We start from the raw sequence: 17960 nt of genomic DNA, 5'->3' as shown, positions 1-17960 counted from the left end.
CTCTGGAGTGGTTTCTTTTCCTGAGCTCACGTGAAGAAGAATATGGGATGGTTTCAGAAGAGACACTCACTCGTTTTCCCCTTGACAGCTGCTGACTCCCCAAGGGCATCTGTATAGATGGCTCTCACTGTGAAGATGTACTTAGTGTTGGGTTTCAGATCAGTCACCAGCACAGTGCATTTGTCACCATCCACCAAAATCTGTCACACAGGGGGACAAGGGGCATCATCACACCTCTGAGAAGGTAGAAGAATTCCCACATTTACAGCAGGTTAGGAGCACAAGGCTTCTCCTCTAGTGCAAAGTGCTTCCATGATCAGGATCAGTGCATTTCAATCCTTGAAAGATACCTAGGTTCACAAGGGACATGTCACTGACACAGGACAATGCCAAAGTTGGATCCTGCAGGGTAGAAACTCCATGAAAATAAGAACATTCACAATGGTGAGGGTGTTTCCCAATCCCCACCTTAAAGAAAATGGAGGAATACCCACCATTTTTGACAAAGAGAGTTTCTTTGAAGCTCATATAGGGAAATTTCAATATAGCCCGAGGGCAATAGAAATAAACATAACTTCTGTGTTTTTACAATGTTCTTATGAGATTCTGAAGCACTCAAGGATGATCATTCTTGTTAAATGCAATCTGAATAATTAATACAATTAATAATCTTAACTTTAATATTTTATGCTTTCATAGGTTTGTTCTATTATTAGAAATGAAAGCTTTTAGGCATTCATTTTCTATCCTTCAGTCCTACTTTGTTCTATGGCCAAGCTGTCCCAGAGTGAGCTGGCACGTGGCATCATCCTTCTCACAAAGACATGGCAAAACAAAAACATACAGAAATCTTACCAAGGCAGCAAGAGGAACAGGAGTTGCTATGGATTTATTTGAGAGGTCATGTCACACAGGTGAGGAAAGAAAGGAGTAATTCCCATTGATCTGTTCTTATAAATCCCGACAGAGTCGGTGACATCTTGTGCCATATCCTTCTTCCTTTCTTCCTTCCTCACCTCAGTTCCTCATAAAATCCATCTCACAAGAACAGCAATGCCATCATGCACAAATAATTGACACACCTGCATATCTGGTGGTCTCTCTATAGACCTTCACTTCGAGCAAGCAGTTTCAGCTTTTAGGATTCACTTGGCTACGACCTGGATGACTGAGTGACATAATGCCATCTCCCAACTAGGCTGTGCCATCAAAAACCTCAGGAGAGGATTAATCTCTACTGTGAGCACCACTGGGGCTCTGCACGACAGGAATGTAAATCTACCTGTTTCTGTTCCTCCAGAGCTTGTTGTCCTGAAGGCAATAAGGGATGCACATCAACACGGTACCCCATCACCCTCCCTGTAGCTGGCATCCATGTGAACCTCAGTGAACTGTGGCTGTGCTCACTGACATGCAGATCCCGGGGGCCAATGATCTTCTCAGCTGCAAAAGAAAATAAGAAAGGCCTTTTGTTTGGACCATGATGGCACCGGTGGTGGATGCATGCAGGTCTTTCACTGAGGGAGTCACCATAGGTTTAAAAAACCTCTAAGATCATCTACTCCAACCATCAACTCATCATCACTATATCCACTAAACCACGCCTTCATTGCCACATCTCCATGTTTCTTGAATGCCTCAAGAGACCATGACTCCATCACCGCTCTGGGCAGCCTGTTCCAATGTATTACCACTCTTCTGGAGAAGCAATTTTTCCTAATATTCAACCTGAGACTAATTATGGTAATGCAGATGCAAGCAGAATACATAGGACCACTGCTCTTGAACAGTAGATGCTCCATTGAGTTGGTTGTTCCTCCAGGGTCAGCCAACCCGTAGAGTTCTCTTGAGATGAATGGAAATATGGGAGACCCATCTCCATGGCATGGTTGGCACATCTATGGACTAGGAAGTGGCTACTTGGGGCAGGATGAAAGGAGAACTCCAACAAACCTTGCCCAGGCTGCTTGATGGGCTGTGGAGGTTCTGAGGCAGTGAAACAGAGCCTTCGCGAGAGTTTGGGGGCCACACTGTGGAGCAGGTGGAAGTCATCCACATAAATCACATGCTCTGCTTTGGGATCTGAAGCTATTTTGTTCAGTTCATGCTTGTCAGCATCCTTAATTCCTATAGGAATTAAAAAAGAGAAAGGAGGACCCCAGAGATTTGCAGTGGAATAGGTCAAGCATTAGTAAAAGTCTTTGAAGAATGAATGGGACAAATGTACTGGAAAGGAATGGAGCCAAAATCTGGGTGGGGGGTGGTGGAGCAGGTGAGGCCTCTTGCACAAGGGAAAAGAAGCCAAGTTTTCTTTCAGAGGCATGTCAGAGATTGCCCAAGGGGACCTGGCCACTAATGGGATGCTTTGCATGGACAGTGAAAGGGAGGAGGGTAGGATATGCCCTCATTCTCCCCATTAAATACAGAGGCATTTCCACCCTTCTGACAGACAAAGAGACTTAAAGGAGGCAGTGTGATTTTTTTTTTGTATGTTTTCTATTGTCTGAATATAAAAAAATCAACCATAATTTTGTGCTTGCATTGGTCCGAATTAACCTAGCTGCTCTCCATAGTAGAACACCACCAATTCTTCTTTCTCTCCAAACTGCCTGGTAAAGAGAAAGGTTTGACTTGTAATAAATGGCTGTAATGGCCCTTGGAAAAAAAATATTCCTTGCCCATGGAACTATTCTGATGGACAATCTAACATAGCTAATGTCAGAATTTACACCCCATTAAGAGAAACCTTCAGAAGTAAAAAACATTTCATTTTTGAAAATGCCACATCAAAACATTTTGACTTTAATGGAACCATTTATTGAACTCCTCCTGAATTTGCAAGTTGTTTTGACAGATGCAAAACCGCAGATATCTACTGAATAAATCAGCAATTGACAACAACAAAAAATATCCAAGCACAGCACAGATGTGACTTTCCTGTTCATGAAGTAGTTGCTAGTGTCTGTGCTGGGAGATGGGTGCACTATTTGGAGGTGGGTGCTGTTAAACATCTGCAGCCTTCCCTGGTGCGTAGGTTGTATGTTTGTGCACACAGTATTTGGTAGCTTAGCATGTCTATATTCTGGCTGTAGATGTCCGTGTTCATTTTAGGAGACTAGAAGACCCTGAAAGGTTCCTTCCAACTCTTACAACAATTCTATGATTCTGTGTCTATACATACCTACAGCAAACACGGTCACTCCTGCATTCTGCAGGACTTGGGCTTTGTCTTCAACCAAGTCACTGGATTTCCCACTCGTGATCAAAACAACTACCTAAAAGAATGGGAATCGGAGCCAGAGAATGAGAAAGCACAATGTGAGGAGTTCAAATAGTCAGCTGCAGGATTTCCAAACTAACAACTGGATCTCAGTTGAGATTTAGCCCACATGAAAGCAGAAAACATGAGTTAGGAAGGAAGGAGAACACAGATGGTAGAGAGAGAATTCACCTCTACACATCCATGAGAGTAACTCTTAAAGAAGAACTCATCTTCACCCTTTTCATTGGCACATAGATAGCAGTATCTGGTGGGAAGAAAATGTCTCAGCCACAGCCTGGAGCTAAATGGCACCCAGACTCAGCAAACTTTCTGCAAGCCATTGGGAAAAGTGAACATTTCCATAAGGTGAGTCAGTCCTTTGAAAATCTGGGCTGGCCTCTCTTTCAATCTCAGATCTCATGCTGAATGAGCTCTTAAATGAAGAATCTCAAAAGCCAAAAAACAGATGAGATGAATACAATCCAACTGCCTCATTTGTGGCTGTGGGTGAAAAATTAGAAGTCTGATCCCTACTAAGGGTTACACCTGAGCAATGGTTGCAGAAGTCTGCTTACCTTTGCTGCATCCTCTCGTAGTGTGGCTGGGTGAGACATAGCGTGAGCTGCAAATGCCAGGGCAGACCCGACTTTCAAGCTGCTGCCTTTGATTGAAATCTCCTGAATTGCCACCAGTATTTCTTGGATGGTCACATAATCTGTCAGTCCAATACTCATCCTGGGAGTGAGAAATATGGGTGAATACAGGGCAAGAAAATGTCATTATGGCAAAGATGGACTGTTAACGATAATGACCAACAGTGATGTTGATACTTAAATGATCGCACAAGGCTCATAGGTAGTCACAATCCTCTTCACAATGGTCAGAGGAATCACAGAGGCTTCTATCTTAAAACAGTATACAAAATTGGAGAGCAGGGAATTTCTCATGGCTGCATTAAATGCTACCCTCCCTACCCAGGAAGTTTCCCATGGCCAAATGCCTCTATGTTCTGGTGGTGTTGTTAGAGCTTGAACTCTTGCATTGTTCTTGCAATGGTTCAACCAAGTAGCAAGAGCTCTTTCATGAAGAGAAATAAGTTTGTTAACAAAAACTGTCCCCGTCTAGAGCTGTAGGGCTATAGAAACCCGTGTCCTGGTGCTAGGGGATACACTGACCCACCTTGGTTTCCCTCCATAGAGTGCCACTGCCAGCCGGATGCCTCCTTTGCCCATCACCACATTCTCAAAGGAGCGAGCCATGCTGCTGATGAAGTCCTTGAGCTGCTGGGAGCTCTCTCTCCCTTCACCTTGGGTATGCCCCACGAGGAACAGGACATCGGCCAGCTCTGCTGTCCTGCACACTGAAGAAAAAGGCCAGGAAAGCCCATCTCATGAGTTGGACTTGGGAAATTCTATGTCCTCACACCATGCAATGAGGCAGCCAGGAAAGAAATCCTTTATGTGAACCCCTGAGATGTTACAGCTCAGAAAGACACTGGTCATCTTGTCATCAGGGTCCCCAGAGACACTGTAAGCCACCCCAATGCAACCGTAGGGCCACCCAAACTTTTCCAGTCCTAAAAGATCCAGGTTTTCTAGACTGGCAGGTAGAGAGCCTGGGACACCCAATGCATTCATATCTGCAATGCACTCCTCTTGCTAAACTGCCAGCAGCCCTGAGCACAGAAAAATGTCATTTGCAAAGAACAAACAATTTGAGTGTTTTTTCTGTACGAGCTGGAACTAACCAATGACATCTGGCAGGGAAGGGACAGGTGTATGGGGAAATTTGTTTAATGAACATTAAGGCAGTGTTTAGTCTTTTTAAATTTAATTTCACTTTTTTTAGGCATTCAATACGTACATTTCATGGATACAAATCTGGTGACTTTTAGGGATACTTAAATTAATGAAGACTTCAATAGGGAAACTCCAAATTTCTATTTTCTTTGGCATTTCTCTCTGTTGCAGATAGATGCTGAGTTATTACTGTAGGACTGCTAAAAAGTAGAGTGTCCTGGCTGCTGGAGGAAGGTTTGCTCAGCAGGACTGGGATCAACCTCTTCACATTCTTTTCATTTTGTTTCACTGATGCTTCGGACTTCCTCCAACCACTTCCTTGACTTTCAGCTGGAGAGCCAACCCACACTCACCCAGGTTGGGGCATTTGCTGGGGAGAAGCGTTAGGTGGGTTTTTCTCACACTCTCACTATGCAAAGCCCATTTTAGCTCATCCTCTGCAATATACCCGAGTTTTACCCCATTCCTAAGAGCAGGTTTCCCTTAGAGATCAGAAAGATCCAGGTTTTGTACTCTCCTTCATTTCTACATGTCCTTGATCAATCCCTTTGGCCACACAGCAGAAAAAGAGAAGCATTTGCTGGCGACAAACAGATAGCTGTCCACAGCTCTTTGTTACTCAGGGTTTTTCATTTCTTCATTTTTTCTTTGTGCCCCCTGATGCTGAGCTCTTTACAACTTAACAATTCTGTTTACTGCAGAAAAAGAAAAAAAAAGACTGCCTCTTTTTGGTTTAACTTACCCAGCTGGAAATGCAAAGCACTTTCGCCTGACAAAAATGGCAGACAATTATTCCAATTTTCCTTTCTAGAGCTCTCTTTTAAGATCTCCTCTCCTTTCTCCGTAAGTGCCTTTCAGCTGGGATGTCAGGGTTGTCTTGGAGGCAGCTCAGCCATTAATAGCAGATCACCATGAGCTTATTTTCGGATCAACCCCTCCCGTAGCCTGGACCTTGATGTCCTTTCTATCCCAGAAGACTGTGAGGGAAAGCAAAGGCAATCCTTGGCTTCCTCACAGCTTTCCAAGGTATCCAAACAGGGTGTAATCACAAGAAAGCCCCAACAAATGCTGACAAAGACTGAAAACACTTTCCTCAATCTCTCCCCAAATCACCCACCTCTTAGGGTTGCTTGAGGTACTGCTTGTACTGAAATTTCCTGGAAGAGTTCCATCTCTGTATCCAACCTGAAATCTTGTTCAGAATGCTGTTGATATCAGGGGGCTATCTACCTCTACATCCCAAAACCCCAGAGAGATTCCTCCATCCATGACTTGTTCATGGGAGTCTTGCTCACCCTACACAACCCTCCCACTGTTGTTTGCATTCAGGGAAAACAAGAAGAAAGACAACTGTGAGCTGCTTTTAATCCATGGGATTAAAAGAACGGTGCCCTATTCTCTACAAAGGGGCAACTTTAGCTCATTCTGTAACATACTCAGCCAGAGGGAGCTGGCTTAGCAATGAAACCCAAATGCATTCACTAGTTGGATCAGGTATATCTGAAGCTGTCACTGGAAACATGTGATGTTAAGCATATTTGGATTGGTACCTTCTGGAGAAAATACCAACACAGACAGCTATATTAATCACCAGGGAATATGATTTTATTTGAAATTTTCCATGCACCTTCAAAATTACCACGTTTCATCAATCACAGGTCTGCCAGAGACATCTGTAAACATTGATTTATTGCACTGTTCCCAGCTTCAAATTAAATAGCATTATAGTTGAGTATATTGGCTTAATTGACGGACAGGAACTTAATCAAGTTAATTTTGTCTTTGATGCCAAAGCTTCCATTAACTCCTTGTTGAATTCAGTGAATTTACTCCAGGTGAATTTATACTTTCAAAGCCTGGGGGCTTGCTCCTGCAGAAGGATTCTAAAAGAAGGGATCCACTGTTTCATACTCAGCCCCATGGTACTCCTGGGAGCTTGCAAGGGACACTCCCTTTCTGCAGGACCCTGAAGCTACAGAGACATGGGCTTGATTATGCACTAAGTGTCTGAGGCTCTTCTTCAGGATCCCTTTGCCTCCTGTTTTTTGGATCTGGTTATTCCTCATCAAAAATGCTGTGGGTTTGCACAAGCAATGGGGAGCCAAGGAGGAGGTAAGACAATGTTATCATAGAGTCGCTTGAGTTGGAAGGGACTATTAAGGTCATCAAGTTCAACTCCCTTGCAACAAAGAGAAGCATCTACATCTTAACTCTAAAGAGCAGCAGTAGGTTTCAAGGCTAACTTGAGGTCCTCTGCCTCAAATCCTCTAGTTGGTGGCTTGTACCAGCTTTCAGGGATCTGTGTTGGCCAGCTGCTTCCAACCAAAAAGGAGAATGCTAATGCAGAGGTCAAAGGCACCTGCACTACAGCTACACCCCACAATAACATCAGCAAAAACAGTTACTTGGAAAAAGCTTTTTTCTCCTTGATATGTCATCATCACCCCCAGGTGTCACATTCACCCACTTACCACATACCTTCATGTACAGCCATGGCTCTGTAATGTGCCACAGCTACAGCCAGGGCAAGGATTTGAGCATACAACATTTCCTTTTCCCTTGAAAAGAGGCCACACAGGTCCTGAAGTCAGCACCCAGTCTGGGGATTCATTCATCTGCAGAAGAAAAGAGACTTTAAGACATGCCATCCAAGTGGGATACTCCTACCTGCTTGCAGTGGCAAGGGAAGCTTTCCTCCAGCTACCAAGGCTCATACTGACAGGAAATCAGCCTTAAATTCCTTAAATTTCTCCATCAATTTGATGAGGCTGGCAGCAGGGGAGAGCTCTGCTTTGTTTCCCTAACACCTTTCCCTGACAGCACCCATCTTCAGGCAGTAATGACCATCAGCAATTAAGCCTGAAGGTGAATATTACTGCTGCAACAGAAGAGAGAAGCATCTGCTACCTCATTCACATGGGGAGCAAAGATCTATCCATGAGCATCACTGCAGACATCAACCACTCATACTCTTTATTGGCCTCTTTTGCAAACAATGTTCTAGTCCCTAAATCCCATCCCTGTAATTCCATCCTACCACCACAGAGCAGCCAAAGAGGGCTGAAAGCTCGGGTTACTGCTCACAGACAGCAAAGTCCCTAAATGAATGCTGACAGCTCACTGGGACTATAGAAGTCTCCCCTGGCAAAGCAGTGACTTCTCTCTCTGAAGTAATAACTACAGAAGAGGCAGCATTGCCAGAAGGGGTTTTATTCTTTTTTTAGTGGGCGATAAGGAGTTGTTCTCCTGTTCTGAGTCTCACCTGCATGTCTGGAGCTGAGCAGACTTCAAAGGGAGACATGGACTACTTCCAGGGTGGAAATTACAGACATGGGGAAGAGATGAGCTTGATGACTTCATCTAGCTCTTTGCCATACATGGAATTTTTCTTACAGCTAACAACATTTAGCTTCCAAATCCCACTGCATTATAGATCTGGTCCCTTTTGGAAAACAAGACTGAGCGTGGGGTAGTCCAACCTAAATAAATCCCCATGTAAGATGAAGGTCAAGTGTTCACAGCACCCTGAAGTGTCTGGAGTGCAGGGACATCAGGGCTGTTGTCACTTTGTCCATCATATGTTAATCTCTGAGACCATCAGGACTGAAGTGTCTGTAATGTATTTTCTGTCTTTTAGTTTCCCTCTCTTCTAATTGCTGGGTAGGTGTACTTTGAGATCTTCGCCATGCAATGGTTGACATGTGCTGCATCCTTCTTTCCTTCCTACCTCCAGTGCAGTTACCGTGGATATAGCATTCAAATTAGGGCTTAACAACAGGATCAAGCATCTTGGAAATCAAGTATTTCTTGATTTCCCTGAGCTGAAGTTCAGAGCTGAGATCTGAGTTTTATCTCAGATCTTCTGCAAGAGTCATATTACGTTTTGGTGAGATCGCCCCATAATCCCTCAGCATCCTTCTTGCAATGCTAATCTGGCAGCATCTCCTTTGCCCTTCTCATTTGTGTAATTTTCAGCTATGCAGGGCAGGCTCTGTTATGGACCATGAGTGAACCCAGCATGGAGCACGAGAACACTCATCAACACCTTGACACGGACACTGAGCCACTGACCTCTGGCTATGACCATCCAACCAATTCTTTATCTACTGAATAGTCCACCCTTCAAACCCACATTTCTCCAATTTAGAGATAAGGATGTAGTGTGTAACCATCTCAGAGGCCTTGCAGAAGTTCAGGCAGATAACATCAGCCGCCCTTCCTTTGTCCTCTGATGCCATCACTCCATCATAGAAATTTAAACCAAGTGAAGGATCATTTAGTTTGTAAATACAACACTTTCTTCTGGAAATTTATGTATTTAAAATAACATTAGAAATGCCATGTATTATGCACCGAGATAGCTAATGTAGGCATTTCATAAGCATGTATCTGGCTGAGACTGAAGCCTGCCCTCATGCACTTGCTGGTCTGTATGGGTAAGGCATCCAGAAAAGCTTAAATGCTAACAGAAATCTCTCTACCTCTTTATAATTCCAAGAAAATATTGTTCTGCTCTTAAAAACTCCCTTGCCAGTGTGCTGAGCCACAGGGAGGGTGTCCATAATGCCATGGTGATGCCCTGGGAGCAATACACTGCAAAAGGGACAAAGAGCAAAACTAAAAGCACATCTGAATGATCAGCAATTGCTGTCCAAGGTCACACATATTCAGGAAATCAAAAAAGACCTAAGCAACAAGAAGTAAATCTGAGCTTCTGCAGTCCTCATGTGCTATGCCAAAGCACATTTTTAAAACATCTAATATGCAGTTCTTCCTTTTTTTCTCCTTGATACTGTTTAATGCTTCAGCACTGAAAAAGTACACTAAGAATTCACATTGCAAAGAGGAAAAAAATAAGGGTGCAAAAAGGCTTCCATAATCCAGACCCCATAGATTTCACATGTTCATGTGCAAGCATGAATTCATATATGCAAACTTGAGTGCAGTTGAACTTTTACATGTTACATTTTTGAATGTGTTGGACTTGGACTAGGTACTCCAATGGTACACCTGGGCTTGCTCTTTCCATGCATTCCATCCCTCAGGATGCAATATTTTGGGTTGGTCAAGGCCAGTGAGTACTGCCATTTGCTGCACCATCCAGCCTAAGGCAGCTCAGTTAAATTATCACTTAGGTGTCACTATGATGCTCATTTTACATATAAAATGTTAGAAAACTGCAATCCAGCAGCTTTCAGCTCATCTTTGGAGATACTGACTGTCATCACCCTTGTTAAAGATCTCCTAAACTATTACAGAGAACTACCAGGCTTGGTAGGGACAGGGCAACGGCCCCATAAACTTCAGGGTTTTGCAAGGAATCTCAGCAATTTCTTTGATCTTTTACAGTCCCCGGTAAATAATTTGTGAGAGCAAATGTCTCCATGTTCTCCAGGTTTTGAACAAATTGCCTTGAACTCCAAAAAGCTGATGGATCAGGTTCTCCCTTTACTACACCCAGAACGGTTGAGTGAGAAGCAGGACAAGATGCAAGAGGGGGAAGGAAGGAACAGTTCTCACATACTTAACAGCAGTGCCAGAGGCTGATCTGTTTCTCTGTATTTATTCATCCCGTGTCTATGTTTGTAATAAACTCATATTCCATTTTGCTTTGCCAACAAATATGGAGATTAAATAAATAACTCCTGTCAGCAAGGTCTGTCTAAAAAGGATGGGACTCAGTGGGTTTGTAGACCCATCTGGCTGATGCTTGTCTCCTGTTTGGCTGCATCTCCATCTGGATCCCATGCTTCTACCATCCCAGGATCCCCCATAGCAGATGTTCCCTCCACTAAATAATAACTCCCCTGTTGCATACAGACAAAAAACCTTCATCACAGTGCTACATCTGAGCACTCAGAACCTTTCCAGATGATCCAGGCAAACTCACATCCCAGTGCCTACCACTGTGCCATGGTACATTATTACACAATCAGACAGATCCTCCATCTCTCAACTCCACAAAATCTTGTCAACTTCAATTAAATCTAGCAGAGGAAAACAAGTCCCAGAAATATTTTGATACAAGTCTTCTGCAGGCAGCCACCTGGGCAGAGAAAGCAGAGAAGGCTTTAAGTTGTGCCAGGGGAGGTTCAGGTTGAATATTAGGAAAGATTTATGCTCAGAAAGAGTGGTGAGGTGTTGACTCAGGCTGCCCAGGGAAGTGGTGGAGTCACTGTACCTGAAGATGTTCAAGAAACATGGAAAAGTGGCACTGAGGGACATGGTTACAGGGCATGGAGGGGATGAGTTGATGGTTGGACTAGATGATCAGAGAGGTCTTTTCCAGCTTTAATGACTCTATGATTCTATTTGCAGTCCCACTGCCCTAGCAGTTCTCCTCATGGAGCATCATTAGGAACATCACAGAATCCTATTGAGAAAGGCCTCAGTAGCTCACAGAAGATCACTCTGAGATGTGTAATAGAAATAGTGAGGTTGCCCTAAATGAAGACTTAATGGGAACTTTAGGATGTGGAAGCAGCAGAGACCAAAAGGAGAAAGGTGTGAAGAAGGCCCAAGATTTGATGGTACCGGTGTTAACAAGTAACTGAGGTCCTAACACACTGACATACCATTTTGCAGGACATTTGGATGAGGAAAATTAAGAGACAGACTGCACACAACCCAAAGCAAAGGCCAGACACAAACCATTCAACTTGGGTGTCAAGATGAAAATAAAAATGACTGGAGGCTTAGCACACCAACAGGAATCCAAAGGATAGAATAAATCCTAATGGCTTACAAAGGTGGAGAGAAAATGTCACAGTTTTTGCTCAGTTCCTAAAAGGTAACAAGAACTCATTCAAAATAATCAAAGTAAATAAAACTCAGGAGGCAGGTTAAAGATGCAATAGCATCTGGTGTCAGTTTGAAGATGTGTCAGCTTTGCAAGCAAACATGTTCATAATTTCCTGCAGAGGAAATACCAGCTCTTTCGTTCAGCTTTGAAATGTATGCATGGAAAAGGCTGGACAAGGGCATTTCATAGCCCCTCTCCTTGTGATCAGGCACAATTTGCTGCAGAGAGACCAAGACTTTTCCAGACCTCAAGGAAAATAGTAGATTTGTATGGGAAAAGAGATAGTTAACTTCAGGTGAAGATACTATCCCTAGAGGTGTTCAAGGAATGCAGAGATGTGGCACTGAAGTGGGCATGGTGGTGATGGGTCAATGGCTCTCCCATCCTGGAGGACCTGCCCTCTCTGCTCCAGGTAATTCTGCTGTGAAACAGGAGAAATTTAAAGCAATGAAAGGAGCACACACTGCAGCACAGAGCCTGTTTAAACAGCAGCATCAGCAATCACAAGAAACTGCTGCTTCTTGCAGAATGGGTAAATGGATAAACAGCTCTCCTCCCTCTCTCAGAGTAAGAGCTTTGAGCAAGTGTTTTGTAGATTTTTTTTTAAATAAATAGCATTGATTTCCAGTTTTAAAGGGGATGCATTGCCTAGTAATGCTTAAGGGAGATGGAGAGAGAAGGGGGGGAATCCTGTGAGGCTGCTCAATAAAAGAAGATGAAGTGAGAGAGGAAGAAGTCTATTTTCTACTTCAGCACCCAACTGAACATGCCTGGTTTATCCAAAGGCAACGACATTCAAAGGTTGAATGCCTCAATTGCCCCACCAACTCATGGTCCAGACCCAACAGCTGTTGGTTCCCCAGGAAATGTCATTGTGGAAAGACAGAGTCAGGTATTAAAAACAGACAAACATCTCAGTAGGACTACTGAGATCATGGTAAGGGCTGGCTACAGCTTTCCTGTAGGGTGGAAGATGCGCTGTAGGGAGGATTTCTGCCCCGCCCATCAGTGCAGCTCCAATATCCTTCTCCACAGCTCTTGCAGTTGCTCACATCAGCATCACACAACACAGAACAAAGCATAGATTAGGATTTGTGCAGATCCAATGGAAACATCCACTTGGGGGCAAAACAACATTGAGGAGAGACCTCGATGGATATTTTGGCCATTCCTCTCTGAGAAGAAGGCTCAAAAGTTGATGAAAAGGTGATAGACAGCTAACTGGAGGTAACTGGTAGGTCACAACTCTTCCCCTAGCTTAGAACAGTTTGAAAAGTACATCCAATTGGGGCTGGACCATTGGATAGAATGTTTCAGCTTAAAAACACCAAGGGGAAAAGCAGAAAAATACCTTACAAGCCCTGGAAATGAAAGCTAGACCTTTCCTCTGCTTTTTTCCACACTGTGGTGACTTACCCACACATCAGGTTTTCACATTAACAATAGTAAAAATACCTTCTCAGCTATGTCTAGAAAACTTTCCGAGCAGCATCATAGAATTGCTCAAAAAGCTGCAGTTGGATGTTGGCTCTGAAACCATCTCCACCCAATCTACTTCCTCATCTACAAGAGATCCTGTCTGGAGGGGACTGAAAATTTTGCTCAAGTAGCAAAGGAGGGTGGCTGCCCTCAGCCTTTCCTTGCAAAATAATGCAAAAAGTGTAGTAAAGGTTTGGTGTGGATAAATTTGAAGGAGAGTTTTGATGGAGATCCTTGGTCGCTGGAGGTTCACATGATATAAATGGCTCTGCCTTGACCCCAGCAGATTCACAACTGGGGGGTCCCACAAGCTGAGAATGAACACAGCACAGATCCTACTTTAATGATGAAAAAAAGAGACACGTCATAATGCTCAAACCATCATTGCATAAGTCACCTGAAACAGGGAATACCTCCAAAACAACTTCAGCTTCTTCTTGCCACTTCCATTCATTTTATCACTCCACTTTGGAACAATGCACCTTACTTCAGGTTGCAAGGTTAGGATAATCCCTTTCCAAGCACGACACAAAGACATAAGCTGCCCACTGAACAGGTCTAACAGAACGCATGGCTTTGAAAATATTTGCAGCTTCTCCATCCTATTGCCATCTGGGGCACTCATTAGATGCTACTCATTAATCTGTCTTCCCATTGTGGAGGTGAAAGGTCTGCCCTGCAGGATTATGCATCAGCAGAGGCAAGGCAATATTTCCAGGTGGGCATGCAGATGTTAGATGCAAGGAGATCAATAGAAGGGGAGGTTAAAATAAAAGGGTTAAGGAAGTCAATGGATGAATAGATTGACTGCTTGGCCAGCAGCCAGAACTGCATTGCTCACGTTGCTCACTCGCAGGCTGGCTGCTTTCCAGGAGGCTGTTTGCTTCTCAAAGTGCCCCTCAGCATGACTGAGGGGAGTGGAAAGACAGAAAAAGATCCCAGTCCAGGTGCCACATCCCCTGAGAGCAAAGGAATCTTAGTTTTGTGGCAGGAAAAAATTCCCCAAGCTGATTCCTGTTGTTGCTGGACCGACGCTGGTTCATTGCCCCCGACAGATTTGTTCTGTTCTTGGTGAACCAAGGATTGTGGCTAATTGTTTTGGAGCGATAGAAGAGTCACTTGTGCATGGGACTTGCATGCCCCAACTCCTCCTTAGGATTCCCAACCCTATCAGTCTGCTCCTCCAATCCCCCAAGCAGCCCCATAGAGCCCCCATGCCACCTGAGTCACCCTCAATGGGATGCCATAAGCCTAGATCATGATGATGCCTGAGGGCTGAACTTGTACACATCCTCCCACAGTGGGTATTGACTCTGAATCTTCCCTGGGATCTCTTGGCATGATCATGATGCAAACACCAATTACAGACTTGCAGTGATAGCCCCCCCACGGAGGAATGGAGTCACCACAAATCTCTGCTTTTATTCTATTAAGCTAATTAAACCCTTATCAGATTCCTCCTCCTGTATTTTCCACACTGTTGTGATGGTGAGAAGGGATGGCCATGTTGATTTGAACGATGAAAGTTTAGGTCTCACACACAGCAAAATGGGGCACTGAAGCAAGTGAAGGGGACTGTGACAGACAGATATCACTCTGAACAGACAGTGCATGGCATAATTCAACATTTTACCTCACTTTTATGTTTTTATTATGCATATTTTTTAAATCTGTTGTACCTGTACTTGCCATCTGGTGCAATCATATTTTATGTCCACAATAAACAGGCATTAATGGTTAACAAAAAGAGAACTGGCTTCACTTCTACATCTAGTGTCAGGTTAGGTTTTTATGGTCTGGCTATACAAACAAAATCAGTTGGTGAGGTGCTGGTGACTGAGAGTTCTGCTGATGGGTGAATGGTACAAGCCCTCCCCACAAACACTTATCCTCCTCACTCACTCCTGTGGGGCACAGCAGGGTGCTAATACCAAAGCCTTTTCAGATGCAGCTAACCTCATTTTGGATGTTTCTCTCACAGAAGTCAATGCTGGGTCTGTGCTCAGCAAGACACAGAAGGATTTATGGATGATAAAGTGAAGAGATTGAACCAGGAGCATCCATTCCCCAACCAGAGCAAGAGCATCCAGTACTGGAACATTCAACAATCAACCTATGTGGTCCATGGGAAGATTTGGACCCCACCCTCCACATCTGCTCCCCACCATAGCATGATGACAAAATGCCCTTCCCCATGGGCCAGGGGACACAGTGCACACAGCACATCTTGTGGCCTGATGAAGGAGCTGGAGTTGTCTTCCTGCATTTCCTCCTCTTTCTCTTGTCCACTATCTAGAAAGCAATGGTCAGAGGGATAGACCCATCAATGTAAAACTGTTTGGGGCAGGACCTGAAAACAGATGAAATGTGAGACAAGCCATGCCAGGTGGAAAAAGCAGACAGTCTTGCATGCACATAAGCTCTCTATCAGACAATAGCCCCAGTGCACCAGTATTTAAGAGTAGGGAGAGCTGGCAGAGCTGCTCCACTGAGAAACCCCTAAATGGCCATTATCCAAACAGCCTCTGGAGAGGAATTTTTCCCCCAAAACATTCCCAGTCTCACACTGTATAAAACATCATGCTCTCAGCTCCTGCCTCAGCCAGGTTCACTCCTCCTGTGGGACTGGGCCAAGACCTGCAGGTAAGGATGCATCCCCGTATTTATGTAATTTGTGTCAGTGAAGCACTGAAACAAGTTGCACAGAGAGGTGGTGGATGCCCCATCCCTGGAGACACTCAAGCAGGCTCTGAGAAACCTGATCTGTTGACCTGACTCTGCTCAATGCAGGGGAGCTGAACCAGATTACCTTTACAATTCCCTTCTAACTCATTTCTGTGGTTCTATGATCTCTCCAAACAACCCCAAGCACATTCCAGCCCAACACACCTCCCCATGCACAACCCAACCTGATGTCATTTAAAACATTGGAGAAGAGATCTAAAGAAAGGACCACTTTGCAGGATTATCAGGGATCCCAAACAGCACCCATCAACCATCCCCATTTTGGACAGGACTGCTCCTCTTAGCACATAGTATGAGATGCACACTCCATCCTACGACCCAACCTCCTTGTTAGAGCCACACAGACTTTTCAGACACCCCATGAATCACCTGCCTGGTGGCCAATTTTCCTCTCCCTGGAAGGAAAGCATTTTCTTGTAATTCTTGATTGTAAGCAGAGATTACATTATTTTGGGCCTGTGATGGCTTCCAGCCAAACAGAATTGTTAATCATTGCTGTGCCCTGTGAGACATCAATTTCAGCAGTTATAGGGGGAAGTGATGGGCTGAAAAATCTCAGTTGCCATAACCATTGGTGCTGCTGAGGCTGGAGAGCCTTTGGGGTGACTTGTTCAAAGGTCAAAGGAGCAGTCCCAATGTAAAACTTCACAAACACAGTTTGCATCCGACTGGTAACTGCATTCATCACAGTTAATTGGATGCTACAACCATTACATCTCTGCAGACCCACCCTTGTTCAGATGCAGGAAAGCAGAATCCATCCCAAATGTATACAACTTCTCCCTTTGAAAGAATCTAGCTTCCTTGGCCAGGAATGGCCTCAGACCAACCCTTTCTGCTGTTTCTCCTATAACTTGCTGAAATATTCATTATGTCTGGTGTTATAACTAGTCCTGGAGGGGTCTGCTCCATCATTGCTGCTTTGATCCAGGACTTGCCTTCAGTGCTTGCTATTTTACTAGCATCCACCTCACGCAATCCAATAGAACAATACTGTTCCTTATTTCACTGGTAGGAAGATGATCAGGGAAGTGTTCTGCCCATTGCAATGCTTGGGCCCTCCATGTGCATGAAATGACATAATCAGAACCCAGTTCCCCAGAGAAAGCCTCTAAAAGAAAAAAAGAAAACCTCACCAAAATAAAAACAAACAACTCACTATGTGCACATGACAACACTTCTTCACCACCTCTGAAACCAGCCACGAGTTACTCCCCATCATAATGAGCCCCAAATCACCCCCAAATTCACACTGCAGATGGGTTTAGGTGCTCTGGGAAGCTGTACTACCATTCGCAGCCCTCTCTTCCCCCCCCCTTCAGCCCTCAGCCCGTTCTCACGCCATTGCTCCTTGAACTGCAACCTGAGAACAAGAAGAGTGGAAAAAAACACAATCAGGTACAAAACCCAACACCTGAGCAGATGGACGGACAGCCACAGGCGAACGGCATCACTTACCTGCACCAAACAGCTGCAAGTTGACTTCTCCCCATGGATGAGAGGGGCTGGCAGCCCTAAAAGCCTGTGAACACGTCAGCCAGGCTGTAGCGCAACTCCCTGCACACTTGGAAGGAGTTATGAGGCAGGAGGAGGGGCTGCTGTGGGTATCCCCCCACCTCCAGCTCCTTCTGCACTGTCTGCAGCTGGGACGAGCACCGGGCACAGGATGCCGCCCCACACGCTTTTGGCAGGAATGCAGGAGAGAAGGAGGGAAGAGAAAAGGAGGGGAGGGGAAACATATATTTATATCTTTACCTTGTGGGCACATAATAATAATAAAATAACTGGGATGTTTGAAAAGGAAGGGGCCGGGTTGGGGAAAAGGTTAGGGAGGGGGGAAGGTCTCTGTTTGCAGGCAGCTAAATAGTTTTTC

At 44.5% G+C, this 17960-nt stretch overlaps 1 protein-coding gene across 1 annotated transcript in view; it reads right to left on the bottom strand.

Moving 5' to 3' along the window:
• LOC136053152 (collagen alpha-1(VII) chain-like) overlaps positions 1-7609 on the bottom strand; it is an 87386-nt gene extending 79777 nt beyond the window's left edge. Inside the window, exons 1-7 of the mRNA XM_065743817.1 lie at positions 7540-7609; positions 4442-4622; positions 3838-3997; positions 3182-3275; positions 1954-2127; positions 1283-1443; positions 71-200 (exon numbers count right to left, since the gene is read on the bottom strand). Of these exons, the coding sequence (XP_065599889.1) occupies positions 71-200; positions 1283-1443; positions 1954-2127; positions 3182-3275; positions 3838-3997; positions 4442-4622; positions 7540-7609 (970 nt within the window). The remainder of the gene's footprint in view (positions 1-70; positions 201-1282; positions 1444-1953; positions 2128-3181; positions 3276-3837; positions 3998-4441; positions 4623-7539) is intronic.
• Between the last annotated feature and the right edge of the window lie 10351 nt (positions 7610-17960).

The sequence above is a fragment of the Cyrtonyx montezumae genome, unplaced genomic scaffold (genome assembly GCF_038088225.1).
Source record: "Cyrtonyx montezumae isolate F1298 unplaced genomic scaffold, pur_monq_1.0 scaffold_3, whole genome shotgun sequence".
Lineage (NCBI taxonomy): Eukaryota > Metazoa > Chordata > Aves > Galliformes > Odontophoridae > Cyrtonyx > Cyrtonyx montezumae.
Note: the sequence above shows the minus strand (reverse complement) of the source record. Positions and strands in the feature narration are given on the sequence as shown.